The 23,312-nt window shown below is 44.8% G+C and overlaps 1 protein-coding gene across 1 annotated transcript in view; it reads right to left on the bottom strand.

Annotated features, from left to right (window-relative positions):
• Nucleotides 1-2,934: 2,934 nt before the first annotated feature.
• SLC7A10 (solute carrier family 7 member 10) overlaps nt 2,935-23,312 on the bottom strand; it is a 33,136-nt gene continuing 12,758 nt past the window's right edge. The window contains exons 2-11 of the mRNA XM_070952676.1: nt 19,133-19,337; nt 14,540-14,691; nt 12,706-12,831; nt 11,759-11,912; nt 10,476-10,599; nt 10,232-10,335; nt 7,809-7,905; nt 6,148-6,297; nt 4,550-4,727; nt 2,935-3,090 (exon numbers count right to left, since the gene is read on the bottom strand). Coding sequence (XP_070808777.1) covers nt 2,975-3,090; nt 4,550-4,727; nt 6,148-6,297; nt 7,809-7,905; nt 10,232-10,335; nt 10,476-10,599; nt 11,759-11,912; nt 12,706-12,831; nt 14,540-14,691; nt 19,133-19,337 — 1,406 coding nt within the window. The 3' untranslated portion in view covers nt 2,935-2,974. The remainder of the gene's footprint in view (nt 3,091-4,549; nt 4,728-6,147; nt 6,298-7,808; nt 7,906-10,231; nt 10,336-10,475; nt 10,600-11,758; nt 11,913-12,705; nt 12,832-14,539; nt 14,692-19,132; nt 19,338-23,312) is intronic.

Here is a 23,312-nt window from a genome sequence, read left to right as displayed (position 1 = left end):
TCTTAATCTTGTACCTTGCATCCCCTTTGATCCCTGGTTTTTTTTGACAAGAAGCCAATTTAAAACATTGAGAAGGTTTGATTATTTCTGGTTTTGCATTTGAGTTCTGTCAACTATTTTAGGAGGTTTTTCTGGTGTTCATTGGAAAAAAACTCAGCAAATGCAAGGATACTGGGCTTTAGAGAATGGCCAAACTCTTGGTTCTATAAATTGGGTTCAGTTAATCTGGTAAATGTGTGCTCTCTCTCTCTCTCTGACTTGCATTAATGGATCAAACTGTCACTTCTACCTTCCCACCCAAGATACAAAATTGGAGGCTTCAGTAGAATATAAAGGTAAAGGTAAAGGTTCTCCTCGCACATATGTGCTAGTTGTTCCTGACTCTAGGGGGCGGTGCTCATCTCTGTTTCAAAGCTAAAGAGCCAGCGCTGTCTGAAGACGTCTCCGTGGTTGTGTAGCCAGCATGACTAAATGCCAAAGGCGCACGGAATGCTATTACCTTCCCACCAAAAGTGGTCCCTATTTTTCTACTTGCATTTTTTACCTGCTTTCTAACTGTTAGGTTGGCAGAAGCTGGGACAAGTCACGGGAGCTCACTCCGTTACGCGGTGCTAGGGATTCGAACCACTGATTCAGTAGAGTATACTGTATGTAAAATGCTTGGATGCAAAAATCTTCAAAAGTAATTTTGAATGTAGGAGATGGAGAAATTACTTAACTAAAGGAGAAATGGTTTAGCAATGTTTTTCAGGTACTGGATATATTGTACGATTTTGCTCGTACAATAGGCTCGATATGGGCCTATTATTTAATGATGATAATGGATGATGGTAATTTAAAAATTGCCAGAAGCTGGCAAGAGGACAAACGGTTTAATCCTTCTCTTCGTTAGACTAGGCATACCCAGTTCCTGCAACCATTCATCATATGATTTAGCCTCCATCATCATCATCATCATCATCATCATCATCATCATCATCATCATCATCATCATCATCATCTTAATGGCTCTTCTCTGCGCTCTTTCTAAAGCCTCTACTTCTTTTTTTAATCATGGTGATCAGAATTGGACACAATATAACAGATTAACAGAGTTAGAAGGGACCTTTTGGGCTATCTAGTCCAACCCCCCCACCCCCAAACAGGAGACGCTACATCATTTCTGACAGATGGCAGTCCAGTCTCTCTACAAGTGTGGTCTCACCACTGAAGTGTAAAGTGGTACTTTGTACTGTGGTGTGAAGTATGAGCCACGGTGGTGCAGTGGTTAGAGTGCAGTACTGCAGGTTACTGCTGATCACCAGCTGCCAGCAGTTTGATAGATCGAATCTCACCAGGCTCAAGGTTGACTCAACCTTCCATCCTTCCAAGGTCGGTAAAATGAGGACCCAGATTGTTGGGGGCAAGAGGCTGACTCTGTAAACCATTTTGAGAGGGCTGTAGAGCTCTGTGAAGCAGTAAGTGCTATTGCTATTCCACCTTCCTTCCTTCCTTCCTTCCTTCCTTCCTTCCTTCCTTCCCTCCCTCCCTCCCTTGGTGATGCAATAGTTAGAATGTAGTATTACAGGCTAACTCTGCCCACTGCCAAGAGTTCGATCCTGATGGGTTCAAGGTTGACTCAGCCTTCCATTCTTCCGAGGTGGGTAAAATGGAGGACGCAGATTGTTGGGGGCGATATGTTGACACTAAAACTGCTTAGAGAGGGCTATAAAGCATTGTAAAGCGGTATATAAGTCTAAGCGCTATTGCTATTGCTACTGCAATGGTTCTCAACCTGTGGTCTGCAGACCCTGGGTGGGGGCACGATGTCGTTGTGGGGGTGTCCACTGAAGACTTGAAGAAATGTTACGATTTAAATCTTGAGTTACATCTTGGTTGTTTGGCGCCATAGTCTGCCACTGATAACCTCCCACCGGCCAATACGCTCCCACAGAGAGGGTCTCCTCAGGGTGCCGTCGGTCAAGCAATGTCGACTGGCGACCCCCAGGGGGAGAGCCTTCTCTGTGGGGGCACCCGCCCTTTGGAACGAGCTACCCCCCAGGGATACGACTGATCCCGGACCTCCATACTTTCCGCCGGGCGCTGAAGACTTTCTTATTTCAGCAAGCCGGGCTGGCTTAAAATTTTTAATTGGTTAATTTTATGGGTAAGGGGTTTTAAATTGGGGAAGCCAAATTTGATTTAATTGTTTCTTAAATTATTTTAATTTTCATATTGTATGTATTTTAATCCTGGCTGTTCACCGCCCTGAGTCCTTCGGGAGAAGGGCGATATAAAAATTAAATAAATAAATAAGTAAGTAAGTAAGTAAGTAAATAAATAAATAAATAAAATAGTCGGTGGCCACAAAAGGTATTTAAAGGGAGCCCATAGTGAAAGAAAGGTTGAGAGCCACTGAAGGATTGTATAAAGCAGGGGTCTCCAACCTTGGCAACTTTAAGACTTCTAAACTTCAACTTCCAGAATTCCTCAGCGAGCAAAGTTGAAGTCCACAAGTCTTAAAGTTGCCAAGGTTGGAGATTCCTGGTATAAAGGACAGTAGTAACCAGTTCCCTTAAAGATGTGTTCAATTTTCCGAGAAGAGACAGAGCAAGAGGAGAGAGAGGCCCTCCTTTTGGAAATTTGCAGAAACTTTACAAAAAGCTTTTATGGCTTTCATAACAGTTGGTTGATAGCGATATTTTTTTTATACCTGGTCATTTCAAACTTGCACGTAAAACGCATCACGAAAAAAAACAACCCACTGAGCTCATTTTACTTTTATTTTCTTCCTTTTCAGGATAAAGAGCTAAACACTTTTAGGCGCCTCCTAGAGTTGTCCCAAATGACGGTCCTCGTTTCTTAAAAAAAGGAAATCCCCCCAAAAACACCCTCCCAAATCAGGGTTCTTTCCTCTCCCCAGCCAAAAAAAATATATGCCAGAATGTAAACAAAATCTACTTATTCTGTAAAAAGTATCATTGTTTTTTTTTTTTTAAGGTCTTTTGACTTCTTGAGAGGGATAATCGGTGAAAGGTAGATCGTCTTCAGGAGATTCCTTCTGAGGGTAGACAACGAAACAGATCTTCTGGCCCCAGTGGGTTAAAGATTCTGAAAAAAAAAAAGATCATAGAGCTAGGTTATCATACTAGTTTTGAGACCAGAGTGGGCATTATTCACTGGGAAGGCATTTGAACTCAGCAGAAGAATAAAAGCATGACAGTTGGGAGGGACCTTGGAGGTCTTCTAGTCCAACCCCATGCTTAGGCAGGAAACCCTACACCACTTCAGACAAATGGTTATCCAACATCTTCTTAAAAACTTCCAGTGTTGGAGCATTCAAAACTTCCGGAGGCAAGTTGTTCCACTGATTAATTGTTCTGTCAGGAAATTTCTCCTTAGTTCTAAGTTGCTTCTCTCCTTGATTAGTTTCCTTCCATTGCTTCTTGTTCTACCCTCAGGTGCTTTGGAGAATAGCTTGACCCCCTCTTCTTTGTGGCAGCCCCTGAAATATCGGAACACTGTTATCATGCCTCCCCTAGTCCTTCTTTTCAACATCTGCCTTGCATACAGAAGACCCAAGAGTTCAGTCCTGTGCCTAGAACAGGTGTCTGCAACCTTAAACTCTCAAAGAGCCATTTGGAACATTTCCCACAGAAAAGAAAACACTGGGAGCCACAAAATCCTTCCCGTCCCTGCCTATTTCTTGAGCGGCCACAAAACTAGCATATGTAGTTGACTTAAACATTCTGTTTTCTTCCAAAACTTTTCTATTCTTGGATTTATCCACGGTTGGCCTACCGGGGGTTGAAAAGCTCAATAAATTGCGTGCCAAGCGGGTGTCGCACATTGGCGATTGTGACGCATATTTTGAGTGACAGGGAGCCGCAGCAGAGGGGTGAAAGAGCCACATCCGGCTCCAGAGCTGCAGGTTGGTGACCCCTGGCCTAGAACGTAACGTTAGACATTTGGGCCTGGCCCAAATTTTAATCCAGCATTTTGGTTTTTTTCCAGATTATTCTGGATTATGCAAGAAATGGAGACCTCCCTCCCTCTTTCCCTCTCTCTCTCTCTCTTCCACCATTCTCCTCAAAACTAGCTTTTGGACAGATGTTGCCACAATGTGAATGTGAACTTTGAAAGACCCTAACTCTTAATAAGGAGATCTTTCATCAGTTTAGAAACTTCTCTGATTAGGTTAACCAGGTAATGAGATGGTTTTTTCCTTTCTGACCTTGTCTAAGGCAGATTTCTGCATATCTGTAATAGTGCGAGTCACCTGAGGAACAGGGGTGGGTTCTACTTACCTTTACTACCGGTTCACAACGGGATTGCGCGCGCCTTGCTTTTGCGCATGTGCAGATCACCGATGATGACATCTGGGGCAGTGGGCGGGGCCTCCCGCCGGTTTTACTACCGGTTCTTGCGAACCGGTTCGAAATGGGGGCAACCCACCACTGCTGAAGAAGCACCTGGGCAACCAACCTTGAGTTAATGAGCGGATTATCTTGTAATCAATGGATATACTGGAGGCTGCTTCCAAGGTTGTTTTTAATTTTTTTTTCCTTACCTGTTATTCTATTTACACACTTTGGTTTGTTTTTCCAGTACACGCCAAGAAAAAACACTGGCACTCCAGTTAAGATGATAATCAGTCCAATGCCACAGACCACTGGCTCAGAATACAAACTGAAGATTAAGAGAAAGGCCCAAAAGATCAGGTAAGTGATTGGAACGAGGAGGTTTACCTAAGAGGAAAGAAAATATTGGAAGGGTACAGAGACTTGTCGTTTCTGCCCTAATTCCCTTCGTGCTGATAGACAACATTGGACCATCCATCACTCAGATAGATTAGCAGGAGCTTCTGCCTGGGCTAATCCAAATGCCACACTTCTTGGACAACACCACACCATGATCCATGATGGCCATGGGCATGTAGATCTGGAGATGGTGGAGACTGTAGACCAGGGATGAAATCCTACTGGTCCGGACCGGTTCGGATGAACCGCTAAGGATTATTGGCATCAGTTCGCCGAACCGGTAGTAATCACCTCTCGTTAGCCCCACCCATGCCCGGCTGGTCACCGCTCACCTCTTCCGGCCGCTCGATATTCCACAGAATTCAATGTTAAATGCAGCAGAGAGAATGCTAACTTTTCTCCCTCCATTCAGAACGGAGCTGCTGCAGCCTGTCCCTTTAAGGTAGTCCCCAGGAGGGAGTGGGGTGGGGGTGGGGAAGCAGCTGGATTGGAGCCATTTTTGTGAAAGGCAGGAAAATGGGGAAGGGGATTTTCCTGCCTGTCATCCATTCCTCAATCTCAGCACAGACTGAGAGAAGGATGGTAGGCAGAAATATTCCTCTCCCCATTTTCCTGCCATTCGCGACAAGGAGTGGCTGGGAGGGGAGGGGCTGGTGAGGAGCCTCTCGATGTGAGTGATGTCGAGTTGGCCACGCCCTCCCAGTCACATGACCTCCCCCCAATAAGCCATGCCCACAGAACTGGAAATTTTTTAATTTCACCATTGCTGTAGTCCTAATCCAGAGGTCTGCAACTTTAAACACTCAAAGAGCCATTTGGACCCGTTTCCCACAGAAAAGAAAACACTGGGAGCCACAAAACCCTTCCCGTGCCTGACTATTTCCTGAGCAGCCACAAAACTAGCATATGAAGTTGAATTAAATGTTTTATTTTCTTCTGAAACTTTTCTTTTCTTGGATTTATCCACGGTTGGCCTACCGGGGGCTGAAAAACTCAATAAATTGCGTGCCGGCAGGTGTCGCACATTGGCGATTGTGACGCATATTTTGAGTGACAGGGAGCCGCAGCAGAGGGGTGAAAGAGCCACATGCAGCTCCAGAGCCGCAGGTTGCTGACCCCTGTCCTAATCTTTTAAAGCTCACTAGGGTCAAGAACATAAGATCATCTCTATCTTTTCTTAATTCATGGGCATACCTAATGATCTGGCAGGTGAAGGTGGTGTAATCTGACATCAGAGCCTCCAAGCTGTTTAATAACTGAGGGTTATAAACATAACTGGTTGCACGTCGCTTTTTTTCAATGCCACTCTAACGTCAAAACGGTCGCTAAACTAATCTTTGTAAGTCAAGGACAACCAGTAGAGACGAAAGAGCAGAATTTAAAACCAGACTGCCCCACTATTTTTCACCTTGATGGGTCTGAAGAGCTGTGGCTTCTTCCATCGTAGCACAAGCAGGCCTATTATTGTCACTCCGTAGCAGAGGTAGTTGATGAAGGACACATAGTTAATCAACGTGTAGGTGTCTCCAACCAGCATGATGACCACAGTAGTTAGGCACTGGGGAGGTGGGGGGCGGGGGGGGAAGAGAAAAAGGAGGGAGCGTATTCTTTAAATTGAGAATTTCTGGAAGAAACAAAGGCAAAAACTTCCTCGGGTCAAAAATGCAGACTTCTAAGGAGGAGTGGGCACACAATATAAGGATTAGGGGCAGGGGGGGGTTCTACTTACTTTTACTACTGGTTTGCATCGTGCCCGCACAAGAGGTTCTCCTTCTTCTTTTTTTTTTAATTTGATTTATATGCCGCCCTTCTCCAGAGACTCAGGGCGGCTTACAATGCGTTAAGCAATAGCCTTCATACTTTTGGATATTTATACAAAGTCAGCTTATTGCCCCCACAAACTGGGTCCTCATTTTACCTACCTTAGAAAGGATGGAAGGCTGAGTCAACCTTGAGCCTGGGGAGATTTGAACTTGCAGTAATTGCAGGCAGCTGGTGTTAATAACACTGTTAATAACAGTGCTTTAGTATGCTGCGCCACCAGGACTCTTAAACGCACACCGTTGCCTGCTGTGGCTGAAGAAAGCGAACGGTGCAGGGGGTGGGTTTTAAACTTTTTTACTACCAGTTCTGTGGGCGTGGCTTATTTTGTGGGTGTGGCTTGTGGGGTTAATGTGACTGGGTGGGCATGGCCAACTTTTTTTTTAAAAAAAACTTTTAAAAGCATTTTTTCTACAACCTTAAGAGGTTGCAGAAAAAAATGCTTTTAGAAGCCTCTGATGATCAGGCAAGTCAGCTGGGATTGCCAGAGGCTTTTGAAGGCATTTTTTTCCCTACAACCTCTTTTCTTTAGAAAAAAAATGCTTTTAAAAGCCTCTGAGATCCTAGCTGAGCCGCGTGATCATCAGAGGCTTTTTTTTTAACTTTTAAAAGCATTTTTTCAGCCGAAGGTTGTAGAAAAAATGCTTTTAAAAGTAAAAAAAAAAAAAAGCCTCTGATGAGGTGGAGTAGGCTGCTAGCTCCCTTCCCCGCAGCCCTGCCATGCTTGCCTGCCTATCACGTGGCCTTCTGTTTGCCTGCCTTTGCAAACTGGCCACAAGGATGCCGGGAAAGCCATATGGAAGGCAGGGAAGCATGGCAAGACTGCGGGCCACAGATCGGTTTGGGGGCATGGTCAGCCAGCAGTTGCTACCGGTTCGGCAAACCAGCCCCAATCTCCACTGCATTTCACTCCTGCTTTGGCTACCACTGAGCTCAGCATGGCTGATATTCCAAACTGTATTTGACAGGGGTGAAATTCAGCAGGTTCTGACTGATTCTGGAGAACCGGTAGCGGACATTTTGAGTAGTTCAGAGAACCGGCAAATACCGCCTCTGGCTGGCCCCAGAGTGGGGAGGGAATGGAGATTTTGCAATATCCTTCCCCTGCCATGCCCACCAAGACACGCCCACAGAACCAGTAGTAAAAAAAAATTGAATTCCAACACTGGCGTTTGATTGGTATTCAATTAAACCAATAGCCTTTCTATTGGCTACGTTAATCGATCCTACAGGAATGGAAACACCTACGCAGACGAGGAGAGCTGGAATTGGGGTGCAATGTTTGACATGGATCATGGCCAGGAGACTCGGCAGGTGACCTTCTCGGGCGCCAGAGAAACACAGCCTAAAAAACAGAAAGAGAAGGGAAAAAAAAATCTCTCCTAAGCCTGTTTTATTTTAGCCCCTTTCAAACAAATACATCATTTAACTTTCTTCTGATGGCGGAAGATACAGAAACCCAATGGGGAATATTTAACACTTGGAGAGGGGGAAAAAAAGATTCAGTTTGTTACTTAAGAGTGGCAAGTGACAAAAATAGGTATTTCACACCTCAGGGTTCTGTTTAGAGGGACATTTGTCTTCCCACATTCTGGTACTTTCCAGGTGTGGCGGATTTCAGCTTTGGATGGCCACTCCACTGTTTCGAGTTAGGAGGAGAAGAAAAATCAATGATTTCTAAGACGCTTCTCAATTATGTGACATTTCTCCCAAGTTGTTGAATTCCTGGATCCCTTCCCCTGTCTTCACAAACTCCCTGATACAATATCTATTGAGAATGGTTAGTCCAAAATCCAAGCTCCCCAAGAATGAATGGGATTTGAATGTTCAGTCACGAGCATCTATTAAAAACCACCATGATGTCATATGACACGATTGACATAAAATCCACATAAGGGGGTGACACGATACGATGTACATGCCATCACTCAGGCCTGATCTGGAGGCCCCATAAGATTAATATTCTGTCTTGTTACACTAAGCTACTTACGGGACTGCCTACTACCACAAACAGCCTCCCACCGGCCGGTACGCTCTCATAGAGAGGGGCTCCTCCAGGTGCCGTCAGCCAAACAATGTCGACTGGCGGCCCCTAGGGGGAGGGCCTTCTCTGTGGGGGCACCTACTATCTGGAATGAGCTCCCCCCAGAGATACGGAGGATCCCGGATCTGCACACTTTCCGCCGTGCTTTGAAGACACTCCTATTCTAGCAGGCTGGCCTGGCCTAATTTTTTCCCCTTCTTTTAAATTTTTAAACTCAAATTTTAATTCGTTTTAAATTATTGGGAGTTTTAAATTGTCTCGGGCAAAAATTATTTAATTGGGTTTTAATCATGTCTTAACTTTTGTATTTATGTGTTTTATTTTGTGCCTGTTCACCGCCCTGAGTCCTTCGGGAGTAGGGCGGTATACAAATTTAATAAAATGAAATGCAAAAACGAAAAAGCGTTTTCAAAAGAAGTGGAGCCGAACAAAATTAAAATCTAATTAAACATGTCTATGGAGATGGTCAGTCATCCAGCTCATGGTTGTCCCAAAGGTGCTTTTTCAAAAAGGGCAACTGTTGGGATCAGCACATTTGATTAGTCCCAGAGGTCCTTTTTTCAAGAGGCAATTAGTCTTTCTGGTTTTTCTTTGAAGACGTTTCGCTTCTCATCCAAGATGGAGGATTTATACTCCTGGCAGACAGCTGGTCATTTGCATTCTAAAAGAAGAAATCCTGCCATTCCCCACCATCCAGTCAGAGCTGAAGAAGCTTCTTGGATGAGAAGTGAAATGCCTTCAAAGAAAAACCAGAAAGACTAATTGCCTCTTGAAAAAAGGACCTCTGGGACTAATCAAATGTGCTGATCCCAACAGTTGCCCCCAAGATTTTGCTCCGAACAGTTCACACAAACAGTACCACTGCCCTGATCATGTTAACCCAATTACAGCCAACTGGTAATATATATTATCTCTGATACTATATATATCGCTATTCTCAGCCTGCTTACACTGTGCTGATTACTTGCTGATGACAATCTTATCCTCCTTAAATTTGTCTATTTTTCTTTCTAAAACAGCTCAAAACTCCCTATCAGGACAGCACATCCAATCTTACATTCATATCGGTGGTTGGTTGACCCCATTTGGACCGGTTCACAAGAACTGGTAGTAAAACCGGCGGGAGGCTCCGCCCACTGACCCGGATGTCATCATAGGTGATCTGCACGTGTGCAGAAGAGCGCGCGCATGGGCGTGATGCGAACCGGTAGTAAAGGTAAGTAGAACCCACCCCTGATTAATATTCTGCGCAGATCACCTATGATGACATCCGGGTCAGTGGGCGGAGCCTCCCACTGATTTTACTACCGGTTCTTGCGAACCGGTCCAAACCAGGGGCAACCAAGCACTGTTCATATTGTCCTAACATCTTAACTGCAGAATTAGCTCCACGGAGACTACTTGCAACTTCATGGGAGAACAGAACCATTTGCATGGCCAGCTAAGTCTATTAAATAGCGCCATGTCCCAAAACTTTGTTCAGCATGAAACACACCAGAACATTCCCGCTAGGAAAGCAATGATGTTTCTCCTCCTTCTTCCCAAAATAAAGAAATAATAATAATAAAAAAAGAGATGCTCAGGAAAAAAATAAGCAAACAAATAAATAAATCGTACTTCATCTAACCTTGAGGAGGTAAAAAGGTATCCATTTATTCCTCCAAATGTAGACAATGCCACAGACACTGGCATAACCCAGGAAAAATAGCCCAGTAACTTCTCACCAAATGTCTAAAGCAACAAAAGGCAGGAGGAGGGATGGAAACGAAACATAAATTGCAACGCACCAAACAGAAAGCAAAAAAATGAATCATTTTTTTTCAAAGGAATCCCAAACTCAAAAGTCAAATTCTGGGGTATGTTTTACTTACTACCGCCACAGCATTGGAAGACAGGAGTTCTTGGGGTGACATGGCCGTGAAATAGGCAATATTGGTGAAGGTGTATACAAAAGTCACCAGGGGAATGGAGATAAATATGGCGCGGGGTAGATTCCTAATTTCCAAAACAAAAAAGGGTGGGGGGAATTTGATAAGCATTGATAAGCAAGACCCAAAAAGCAAAAACCCAACATGGACATGGACTATGGTCAATAGGGAAATTAGGTAGAATGTGAACGAAACGTATGCAATGGTAAGTTGTGTGAACGTTAGGCCAAATCACATCCACGCATGTACATGCAGAAAAAGGGTGAACAGCGAGAGCACAGATTGGCATTCTTATAGAACAATTCCTATCTCTTCTTTCTAATGTTGCTGTAGCTCAGTGGATGGCTAACAGCAGGTAAAATCAGTAAACATTTTACCATGGTTGATCACATTCCCTAGAAGCTTGAAAATTGGGTAGTTTTAAGATGCTACTCTCATTAAGTGTAATGAAGATTGAAAACCCAGATGCTGAACATTTGCCTTGACAGACGTTAGCACTGTTCTGAGCAGTGTAACTCCGTACTGAACTATTCTTCTAAGCCAGGGATGTCCAGTCTCAGCAACGGTGGACTTCAACTCCCAGACTTTAATGTGGACGGTTTCAGGGTTCCGGTGGATGCCCTAATTAAATCATGAGTCTCGAGCCAAGCTTCAAAAGAAATCCAGTAATTTATTAGGAGCTCCATGCCGGCATGTTCCAAGTGAAGCCAACTCTGACCCCATGTAATTTACACCTCAATCATGACCCTGTTTCCCCCCTCCCCTCAGGGTGTGTCATCAATCACAAATTTGCGGGTTGTAGAGATCACTACCCTCCGGCTGCTGTGGGTAACCCTGGGAGACAGCCTTGAGAGAGATATGTCTGGAATGTGCTCCTCTATTTGGCTGCCTTGCTGTTTTGTCGGTTTCCCACCCGCCTTGCCTATGGCAACTCGAGAGCAGGCCAGGGATGCTTTGCGAGTTGACAGACGGTGGATTTCAACTCCCAGCTTTAAGATCTGTGGACTTCCAACTCCCAGAATTCCCCAGCCAGCCACGTTGCCAAGGTCGGACACCCCTGTTCTAAGCCTTCCCACCTTATCTACCTTTTCCCTTTTTTTCCTATTGTATCACCACATCTTCTTTCCTCAAACAATAAGGAAACTGATCACTGGGATCCAATGGAACTGTAGGACAACACCTTGACCTCCCTCCAAACCTTGGTCAAAGTGCATAGGAACACTTACCGGCGTGGATCAACCAGTTCTTCTGTCACGTAATTTAGGAAATTCCACCCACTGAATGCAAAGGAACCTTGGAGAAAGGCTAGTGCCAAATGTCCCACAGACGGGGTCATCCAGAAGCTGAATGCATTGCTTGGTATTAATGCTTCATAGTTTTCTACAAGGAGAGCAGACTTCAGTGAGGGCATCGTCAGTTCACACAAACACATCATGTACTGTAGGGTCAAAAAAAAGTCAAGATGGCAGCTGGTCCTGCGTGATTGAAATCCCATCTCTTTCTAATGTATATCACATGAAAAAAAAAAGGATAGGATTCACATGATGGAGCTTCAGCAATCCCAGGGGTAAGCAACCCGCGGCTCTGGAGCCACATGTGGCTCTTTCATCCCTCTGCTGCAGCTCCCTATCGCTGGTTGGCACCACAATTTTGAGAGGAGCTTCTGGTTGGGGAGGGGGGAAGCATGGCATGCCAGGAGGAAACTCTATGGCAAGGGGCGGGTCTTCCTTTCAGCTCCACAATTGATGGGGCTTTTGGTTAGGAGGACAGGTAAGGAAAAAGGACACTGCACTAGGAGGAGACTCTATGGTGGGGGAACTGGACTTCCGGTCGACTCCAGAATTGAACAGGGGGCTTCCGGTTAAGACCAGTAATAGTAACAGAGTTGGAAGGGACCTTGGAGCTCAGCCAGGAGTGGGATTTGGGGATTCTCCGAACTGCACAGAATCTTACCTAGAGGTTCTCCCTAACCCCTGCGAACCCCCAGCAGCCCACCCCTGATTACACCTGACACTCACTGCACAAGGTAGGCGTTGGAGCCCACCATGAAGCTTATCACAGATGTTTTCAAATATCACTCACTTGAAAAACAGTGGGATGCGAAAGTTTTCTAAAAAGTATTGGATTTTATGCAGAAGACCATTTAAACACAGGGGTTTTTTCCTATCAGTACCTTTGAAGATTTGTACAAAGCCAACCGTTATGATAAGACCCAAAGCCAAGAGTTTTCCTGCTGTGAAGATGTCCTGGATGCGTGTGGCCCACCGAACGCTGGAGCTGTTCACCCAAGTCAACAGTGCTAGAGATCAGAAAGCAGAGTTCAGTTCTTCAAAATGGAAAGTAAAAAAAGCAGGGGTATCTGTAGGGAGGAGTTAAAAAAAAGTCAAGATGGCAGTTGCAACTACAGGGTTGAAACACTGTTACCTCCCCACCAAAGGTGGTACCTATTTTTCTACTTGCATTTTTTTTACGTGCTTTCGAACTGCTAGGTTGGCAGAAGCTGGGACAAATAACGGGAGCTCACCCCATTACATGGCACTAGGGATTCGACCTTTCGATCGACAAGCTCAGTGTCTTAGCCACTGAGCCACCGCTAGGACACATATATTCACCTTCATTCATGTGTTATTCTGTAAAATGTGATGGTGAAGGCCAGTAACGTAGTAGGCTGTTAACAACAATAAACACATGAGACATTTTCACAGCCCCGTTGCAAACCGGTAGTAAAAGTAAGTAGAACCCACCCCTGTACAGGTTGTCTTCAACTTACAACCATTCCTTTAGCAACCATCTTGAAGTTACAAGGCACTGAAAATGTGACTTATGGCCAGGAATTGCATTATGACTGTTGCAGTGTTGCAACATTCCCAAGGTCATAAGATCAAAATTTGGGTGCTTGGCAACTGGCATGTATTTACAGTGGCTGCAACATCCCCAGGTGACGTGACCACCATCTGCAACCTTTCCAGCCATCTTCTGACAGGCAAGCTTCAAGGTGAGGAAATCTGATTTGCTTAAAGACAGTGCGATTAGCAATTGCAATGATTCATTTAACAATCGTGGCAAAAAAAAATAATAATAATGCAAAACTGGGCTTTGCAACTCCACTAAACAACCATGTGGCTTAGCAATGGAAATTTTTGTCCCAGTTGTGGTTGTGAGTCCAGGACTACCTGTATACCGACAGGTGGAGGTGTGTTTTGCTTCCCCATTTCAGAGAAAGACGGGGCTTGTCAATCCTGAAGCTGACCTGACCGAGGCCATTTTGAGACCTCGGTCTTACCACACTGGAGCTGAGTGATAGGGAGGGGAGAATAGAGATAGAGGGGTTTCGTAGCCAAGACAAAATACTTTCTCCTGGAAACCAAGGATATTCCCATAGGTGGCCGGGGAGAGAAGGAGCGATGTTGCCTTTGCAACTGGATGGGACTTTGATTGGGCCATGTGACTAAGTGCTTGGAAAAGGGGAAAACCTTTACTTTTAATTAGGTGAAAACCGCTGGAATATTCAGAGTCGGTTTTCATCAGCTTATGCCAATATGATATGTTCAGCAAAACAATTCTTTGAGGACCCTACTTTATTTATTTATTTATTTATTTATTTATATGCCGCCCTTCTCCAGAGACTCAGGGCGGCTTACAATGCGTTAAGCAATAGCCTTCATTCTTTTGTATATTTTATACAAAGTCAGCTTTTTGCCCCCACAAACTGGGTCCTCATTTCACCTACCTTAGAAAGGATGGAAGGCTGAGTCAACCTTGAGCCTTGGCGAGATTCGAACCCTGCAGAAATTGCAGGCAGCTGTGTTAATAACAGGGTGCGTAGACCACTGTACTATCAAGGCTCTTACTTGCCTACTACTTGCCTCGGAGCTCTATTTATTATGGATGTATTACTTGGAACCCTGACAATAAACCAACTCCGAGGCAAGTAGGTTCCTTAGATAGCCCTGAGCCCAATCATAGCCTTACAAGATAAAGAAAACCAGTAATAAATCCATACTTACACAAACACACCATGGAAAGGACTCGTGAAGCTTTGTAGGGTGGGATGCAATTGGGAAAGACTGGTTGTAGCACATAATTAGAAAAAGTCAATGCAATAACAGCCAGACTGGTTGGGTACATGATAAGGACTGCGCTCCATAGCAGCAGAAATCTGCAACCAATAGAAACAATTTAAGATATCTCGTTGAGACTAGACTGCTGGACAGAACAGCATGTATGGGCCAAGTATTATAGAGAGAGATTGAGAGGAAAGGAGTAGAGGGGGATCCTGTTTCTCATTTGATTTCAACCCACTGTCTGAAGGAGAAGGGCAGTCAAAACCAGGAGGCAGAGTTAAGCGAGTCAGCAGCCTGGAGTCCTTACGTTCCCACAAAGAGTCAAAGTCCAAGTCCTCTCGAATTCCACCGACTCTTATCTAGCATCAGTTCAGTGTTGAATTTAATCGACTAGATTTTTATGTATAGGGTTGAGCAATACATCTTCTTCACTGCAACTTGGCATCGTATTGTCCTGATTCTTCACACCTGAGACTGCTTTTCCCACTGGCGTGATTAAATGGGGGATTTTGAATGCTCCATAAGGCTACTGAAAAACAACACGGCCGAGCAACATGTGAGGGACATGTTGTCAAAAGACATCAGAAAAGATCATTTGCAAGGAGTGAGTAACAGGGGTTAGCCACTGGGGACCACTGGACTGGGAGGCCAATGGGAGAGGTATTGTAGGGCAGGGCTTTGAAGCTGCAATTATTATTATTATTAATTTGTATATGTTGGCCAGTGGAGTCTGCAGCGACCCCTTGACCTCCTTTCCAGTGGGAGGTTTCAAATTTTTTTACTACTGGTCCTGTGGGTATGGTTTGGTGGGCGTGGCATGGCATGGCTTGGTGGGTGTGGCTGGGGAAGGATACTGTAAAATCTCCATTCCCACCCCACTCCAGGGGAAGGTTACTGCAAAATCCCCATTTCCTCCCGATCAGCTGGGGCTCGGGAGGCAGGGAATAGATGGGGGCGGGGCCAATCAGAGGTGGTATTTATTGGTTCTCCGAACTACTCAAAATTTCCGCTACCGGTTCTCCAGAACTGGTCAGAACCTGCTGAAATCCACCTCTGCTCCTTTCTCTCTGCCCGCTGTTGCAATTGGATCATTTCTCTGGATAGCTTACATGCCTATGGTTATTGATAAGAAATTCCTACATTTCCAATTGTTGCCACATTTGCTCTAATGGACACCCGAAAAGTGGACCATGGTTAAACTATTCCTTCCATTCTCCATCGCAGGAAAAAAAAATATCCTGCATTTCGCTTTGGGACTTTGCTAATGTAAGATTGTTTGAAATGATACAGGGTTTCTTGCTTGGGCAGGAGGTTGGACTGGAAGTCCTCCAAGGTCCCTTCAGACTTGTGCTGGAGCCCATCTTCACAGAACGTCTCTCTAGCGGCTAACAGAAGTTCTCTGAGGATGGGCTCCAAAACAATTCTGAAAGCTCGGAAGATAAATCTCTGGTCCCAGATTGGATCCTGCAACAATCCTGGGACACATATAAAGGTAAAGGTTCCCTCGCACCTATGTGCTAGTCGTTCCCGCCTCTAGGGGGCGGGGCTCATCTCCATTTCAAAGCTGAAGAGCCAGCGCTGTCCGAACATATTTCCGTGGTCATGTGGCCGGCATGACTAAATGCCAAAGGCGCACGGAAAGCTGTTACCTTCCCACCAAAGGTGATTCTTATTTTTCTACTTGCATTTTTTACGTGCTTTTGAACTGCTAGGTTGGCAGAAGCTGGGACAAGTAATGGGAGCTCACCCCATTACGCGGCACTAGGGATTCGAACTGCTGAACTGCTGACCTTTCGATCGACAAGCTCAGCGTCTTAGCCACCGCGTCCCTGGGGCACATATATTCACCTTCATTCATTGGATTCATCAAATTGGAGTGTATGCGTTTTAACGTTTTAGTGTTTGAATGTCTTCTTTTAACTTTTGTATGGGATATTGTTGCATTGTTTTATTCTCTGTTGTAAGCCGCCCAGAGTCCCTTGGGAGTTGGGCGGCCTAGAAATGCGACAAAATAAATAAATAAATAAATAAATAAATAAATAAATAAATAAATAAATAAATAAATAAATAAATAAATAATAAATGTGTTATTCTGTAAAATGTAGGCTGTTAGTAGGCTGTTAACAACAACAAACACATGAGGCATTTTCACAGAGGATAAATCTGTCAGTATTAGTGGAACGTCCTTATTCAGAGGCAGTAACCCATGAATAATAAATAGACCATCAGGTTTTCTCGTTTATTATTCCTTGAACCTGGATCTGAGTCTCGTAACATTAACATAGTTGCCCCCAAGTTACGCATTTTCTGAGCACAGTTACAAATCAAATGGAAAAGTTTTCTCCACCTTTTATTAGGGCCTATGTTTCTCTGTAACACTTCTTTCGAGTTTTGAAAAGATGATTTATATTTCTGAAGCGTTTAAAAACCTGCAAAGCCCATTTAACTGGGAGAAAACGCTCGCGTACCCCAAGAGCAACTGTAGCTCTTGCTGAAAATAGATTTGAGTCTTGCACTGCAATAAAAACACAGCCCTGTAAAGAAAGGCAAGATTAAGGGATCTCCCATTTGAATTATGTTTTGCTGGAGTTAATTCCTCCATAAAGCTGAATTTTCAAATGCCGCAGATTTCAGCTTTATATATCTCCATTTAAAACTCTTGATTCGGTCCCTTCCTCGGCTGCAATAAACGTTGATTTCTAGACAGGTCTGAGCTTTGGAATTTATCAGATGTTGCAGGAATAAAATCTTCCTTTTTTGTTGCGTCTGTCATTTAATCCCAGAGCTCGCAAGCAATTTCCCCCCCAAAGGCAATCTGGCTTATTGTGCCCCTATAAATACAAGTTAGGTGCCGCTTATCTATCAGCACAGACCTGCCCTCCCTTCCTCCCAAAATCCAATCTTTATGCAGATGTTTTCTGCTTGTCTGCACAAAACCTACTCTGTTGTAGCAATCTTGCACAGTCCATCAGATAGCAATTCAATAAATGTTCTTCTTTTAAAAATGGATGGCTGGGGATGCTACTGAACCATAGGCCAGAATAAGTTGGGTTTAAAGCTTGGGTCCTCAGTTGGAGAGCCCTGATCCTGGGGTCCCTCAAAAAGTTGCCGTGAAATTGGAATTTAAGTTTGAAAGACGAGGGGGAATGGTTCAAATATCGCTGCTCCCTCTTACAGATGAGTAGAGGCGCGCCAGCTTTTTGCCATATTGTCAGACACAAAGAATCAGGACTGTTAAATTGCAATTCGGAAAATTTATTGCTCAAGCCTATACCCTAGAATAGAAGTCAGCAACCCGCTGCTCTGGAGCCACATGTGGCTCTTTCATCCCTCTGCTGTGGCTCCCTGTCACCAGCCGGCTACACAATTGATAGGGCTTTCGGTTAGGACAGATAGAGGAAAAAGGACACCATGCTAGGACGAGACTCTATGGTGGGGGAACCGGACTTCTGGTCGGCTCCAGAATTGAATGGGGGGCTTCTGGTTAGGACCTTTGTGGCTCTTTCAGTGCTTAAGGTTGCTGATCCCTGCCCTAGTGGTGGCTAACCTTTTTGCCATCGTATGCCAAAAGCATGGGGAGCATGTGGGGGGGGGTTGCGTGTGTGTGTGCCCACACCCATAATGCTATGTCCCCATGTGCCCCACCCTCACGCATGCACTTGCAACCCCCCCACACTCCCACGCCCCCCCCATATGCACGTGTGAACCCCCCATGGCCCATTTTGGGCCTAGCAGGCCTCTCTGGAGCCTCCTGGGACCAAAAATGGGCCATGGCGGGGTCACGCGGCAGGGGGGCGCACCACAGAGGGCGTGCTATGAGGGGGCATGGGGGGCACCGGGGGGGGTGCATCACTTCCCACCTGCGCTCCCCCTGCCACATGTAACATCCACATGTAACCCCCCATGCACATGCGTGTGCACCTGCCACATGTACCCCACCCCCATGCCACAGACCTGAAAATCAGCTGGCTGGTGGGAGGTGTGCACACATGCGCCATAGGTTCGCCATCACGGCCCTAGAATCTAGTCAATTAAAGTTCAGTAGTAAATTTGTGCCAGGTAAGGTCAATGGAATTCAAGAGGGGCTGGACTTGGACCGTTTGTGGGAACGTAATGACTCCAGGCTGATGACTCACTTAACTCCACCTCTTCCCAGCTTTGCCAGCTTTTCTTCTACATATTTGAAACTAATAAGGAAATCAACAGAGGACACAATATAAGACACCGCAATGTATTTATTTCATAATAATTGTGAATTGGTGTGGGCAAGGTCTTCCCTAATTTTGTTCCTACGACAACAAATGAAAAGAGATTGTTTTGGAAGGGGATGTTTGACGCAACCAGTGGGTTCCAAGGTCACATGAGGATTCAATCCCAAATCAGTTCCTAGTTTGATATGAGAAATATTACACTTCACTGGCATGTTGTGGCTCAGACCTGCTCAGTGGGAAGAACTAATGAAATAAAATGCACGGCTGTGATTTTAAACCTTCGTGACAAAATTACTATCCATCCTTATCCTGAAGTCACACTTACCCAGCTAATCCACCGAAAATCTCAGTGACGTAGGAGTAGTCGCCTCCTGATTTAGGGATGGTAACTCCTAATTCAGCGTAACAGAGGGACCCAAGTGCTGAGATCCCACCTCCAAGTATCCATATTATGAGTGCGAGTCCCACTGACCCAGAATGCTCAAGAACTCCTTTGGGTGAAATAAAGATGCCGGAACCAATAATATTACCTAAAAGAGACAAAAAGGTGAAAAGATACAGTTAACCTTGGCTGACCTTGAAAAATCTGGGCAATACTTGGACAGGAGACCATCTTGGAAGGTGTCAATGACTTCTCCGTTGCAACTGAGAAAACAATAACGGGAATTGGGTATGTCTAGGCAAGAAAGAGTGGATGGAAACTAATCAAGGAGAGAAGTAACTTAGAACTAAGGAGAAATTTCCTAACAGTGAGAAGGTGGAGTACTTCAGAAGCTGTAAACTGTAAGTACTCCACCACTGGAGGTTTTTAAAAAGAGACTTGGCAGGCACTTCTCTGGAATGGTATAGGGCAGTGATGGCTAACCTTTTTGCCATCGCGTGCCAGGAAGGGGGGGGGAGGTTCACTTGCGCGCATGCCCACACCCATAATTCTATGCGCCCAGCCCCACGCATGTGACCCCCCTCCCCCCTGCTCCTGGCACACGATGGCCCGGTAGGCCCGTTTTTCTTTCTCACCTGGCTCCAGATTCTCTCTATGCATCTGGGGAGGGCGAAAACAGCCTTCCCCATCCCCTCAGAGGCCCTCCGGAGGCCCGAAATGGCCCATTTCCCAATTTCCGGTTGGACAGGAAGTGACATTTTTTGCTGTCCCCAGCCTCCAGAGCCTCTCTAAGAAAGCCTGTTTCTCGACTTCTGGTGGGCCCAGAAGGCCCGAAGATCAGCTGGCTGGCATGCACATGCGCGCTGGAGCTGAGCTGGCGTGCCAGGCAACATGGCTCCATGTGCTACCTGTGGCACATGTGCCATAGTTTCGCCATCACAGGTATAGGGTCTCCTGTTTGAACAGGGAGTTGGATTTGAAGACCTCCAAGGTCCCTTCCAACTCTGTTATTCTGTTAATTCTGTGTTGCATTGTCATCAGCACTTGAGTTTGACACAAGGGAGGTTTGCCTTCCAATTTCACTTCCTTATAGGATTTTGTTGGCCAAATTCACAGATAACGGCAGGCCAGATTAGTTGAAAAAAAACCCTAGTGGCATGTTCCACCCTCCTGTGTCAAAAAGAAATAAACCCACTGTGGCTATAACTATCAAAAGCTTGTCTGCCTCTTAGTGTAATGTGTAACCTATTATGTTTCTCTCATTTTACGGCTGCGTCTGTTCTTGGTCATCATTTGTGCCAACAGCCGCCTTCTGAAACTTGGCAAGTTCCGATGTCCTAGACTTAGACATTATCCCAAGCCAATAAGGATTCTGCTCATTTGCTTGCATATTCCATATAAGACCCTCAGTTATACGCAAGTTGTTAGACTGAATTATTTCCCCTTCAGCATGTTAGAGATGAAAATAGGATTAGGTTGGCAACCTATTCGTCTTTAACGGTTTTTCCAAAAACCACTTTTTCTAAACTATTTGAAGAAGAAGAAAGAAATTACCATAGGGGACCCCTAAGCCATCACCCCCTAAAACTTGAATGCGTAAAACTAAAATGTCTAAGAAATCCAAATGATTAAAGTAATAATGAAAAAACATCAAGACCCAGGAGCACAGTTATTTAAAGACAATTTAAGCCGTGGTGAGAATAGAAATAATCTGAGGGTTACTCATTCTTCCAATCACTTGAAAGCTGGGATTCCAAGTCTTGCTTAAAAGCCAGAGCTAAGCAATGAAACCTCTTTGGGGCCACCATGGAAAAGACCCTGTACATAACGCCCATAGATTTGGATAACAGATGTGCAACAGCTCAAGTTCATAAAAATATAAGGTAAAGGTTCCCCTGCATATGCGTGCTAGTCGTTCCCGACTCTAGGGGACAGTGCTCATCTCCATTTCAAAGCCGAAGAGCCAGCGCTGTCCGAAGACATCTCCGTGGTCATGTGGTGGTCATGACTCAACGCCGAAGGCGCATGGAACGCTGTTACTTTCCCACCAAAGGTGATTCCTATTTTTCTACTTGCAGTTTTACCTGCTTTCGAACTGCTAGGTTGGCAGAAGCTGGGACAAGGAACGGGAGCTCACCCCATTACGCGGCACTAGGGATTCGAACCGCTGAACTGCCGACCTTCTGATCGACAAGCTCAGTGTCTTAGCCACTGAACCACCATGTTCCTCATCAAAATATAGGTGACCCTTAAATGTACAGATTCTTTCTACTGTTGTCTGTGAAGTACAGTTGATAGCCATTGCAAATGACCGATAACCACTCATGCTTTTTGAAGGGCAATCCCAGGTCAGCAATAAATAAGAAAAATACTGAACATAATAAACTATTCCTGCTCTCCCCAAGGATAAAACAATGTATAATCAGAAATACATCAGGGAGACCATAAAAAAGGGGTTCTAAAAAGAATTTTAATCTTGTAGCTAAATGACTTCTTTGGCAAGGACTTCAGACCCGGCCAAAGGAGAGTCTAATTAACATGCAGAAGAACTTTCTCAAAGGAAGACGGTCACCTTGGTCAGAATGCTAAACTAGTCTGAGAAAACCTGACATTTCCAAAACGTAGGGCAAGGGCAGCAATGCGAAATAAGTGGGATTCTGAAAACAGAAACAAGAGATGGACCAACCAGTTTGGATGTTTCTTTTCAAGGTCATGGGTTATGTAAAGAAGATGCTAAGGAAGCATGAGAAGACTTGGCTAACCCAACAACAGGGTTGTTTTAGTAAAAACATATTATTGTGCCTAGTTTAGCTCAACAGACAGAAGCACTGTAATTTAACACCAGCTGTCTGCAATTAAAGTAAGATCGAATCTCGCCAGGCTCAAGGTTGACTCAGCCTTCCATCCTTTCTAAGGTAGGTAAATTGAGGACCCAGTTTGTGGGGGCAATAAGCTGACTTTGTATAAAATATACAAAAGTATGAAGGCTGTTGCTTAACGCACTGTAAGCTGCCCTGAGTCTCCAGAGAAGGGCGGCATATAAATCAAATTAAAAAAAAAAAAATTGTTGAAGCAAAGTAAAAAAATATGCAATCTCTTTTTCTAATTTTATTTGTAACCCAAGGGTGAAACCCAGGAGGTCCTGATTGGTTCTGGAGAACCGGTAGCGGAAATTTTGAGTAGTTCGGAGAACTGGCAAATACCACTTCTGGCTGGCCCCAGAGTGGGGTGGGAATGGAGATTTTGCAATATCCTTCTCCCAGGAGTGGGGTGGGAATGAAGATTTTGCAGTATCCTTCTCCTGGAGTGGGGTGGGAATGGAGATTTTGCAATATCCTTCCCCTGCCACGCCCACCACGCCCACCACTCCACGCCTACAGAACCAGTAGTAAAATAAAATGAATTTCACACTGTTATAACCTGTTTGTTGCCCCTAGAACAGCAACTCCTAATTGAAGGGAAAAAAATTCACTTGAGAGTCACTCAACAGGAGAAAGTCAAATGGCAAAGATAGGAAGAAGATCAGCAGAAAAAAATATGATTCTGAGCATTTGCAATGAAAACCTGACACGTTCCACCATCTTTCATGTAAATTCCCTCACTTGCTAAAGTGATTGCACTATATCAAAGGATTAAAGCATCTTTGACTATCTTGTAGTGCAGGGATCGGCAATCTGTGGCTCTGGAGCCGCATGTGGCTCTTTCAACCCTCTGCTGCGGCTCCCTGTCACCAGTCAACTCCACAATTGATAGGGCTTTTGGTTAGGATAGGTAGAGGAAAAAGGATGTCGCGCTAGGAGAAGACTTTATGGTGGGAGAACTGGACTTCTGGTTGGCTACAGAATTGAACGGGGGGCTTCTGGTTAGGGCCTTTGTTGCTCTTTGAGTGTTTAAGGTTGCCGACCCCTGTTGTAGTGGCTTGTTGACATGGTTGCATTAACCGTGGTTATTGAAGAAGCCACACTTGGTTTACATGCTAAGCCATTTATCATGGGTAGCCACAAAGAAGCTGTGCTATGGCTTAGCAGGATGCATGGCTATATTACAATGAAAAGGTTAGCATTTTCTTGAGGAACATCAAGTTGAACAATGAAGCTTTTGAACAACAGCAAGGAGACCCATA

Source organism: Pituophis catenifer, unplaced genomic scaffold (assembly GCF_029215685.1).
Source record: "Pituophis catenifer annectens isolate HBS135680 unplaced genomic scaffold, rPitCat1.0.hap2 SCAF_13, whole genome shotgun sequence".
In the NCBI taxonomy this organism is placed as follows: domain Eukaryota; kingdom Metazoa; phylum Chordata; class Lepidosauria; order Squamata; family Colubridae; genus Pituophis; species Pituophis catenifer.
This window is presented reverse-complemented; position numbering and strand designations above follow the sequence as displayed.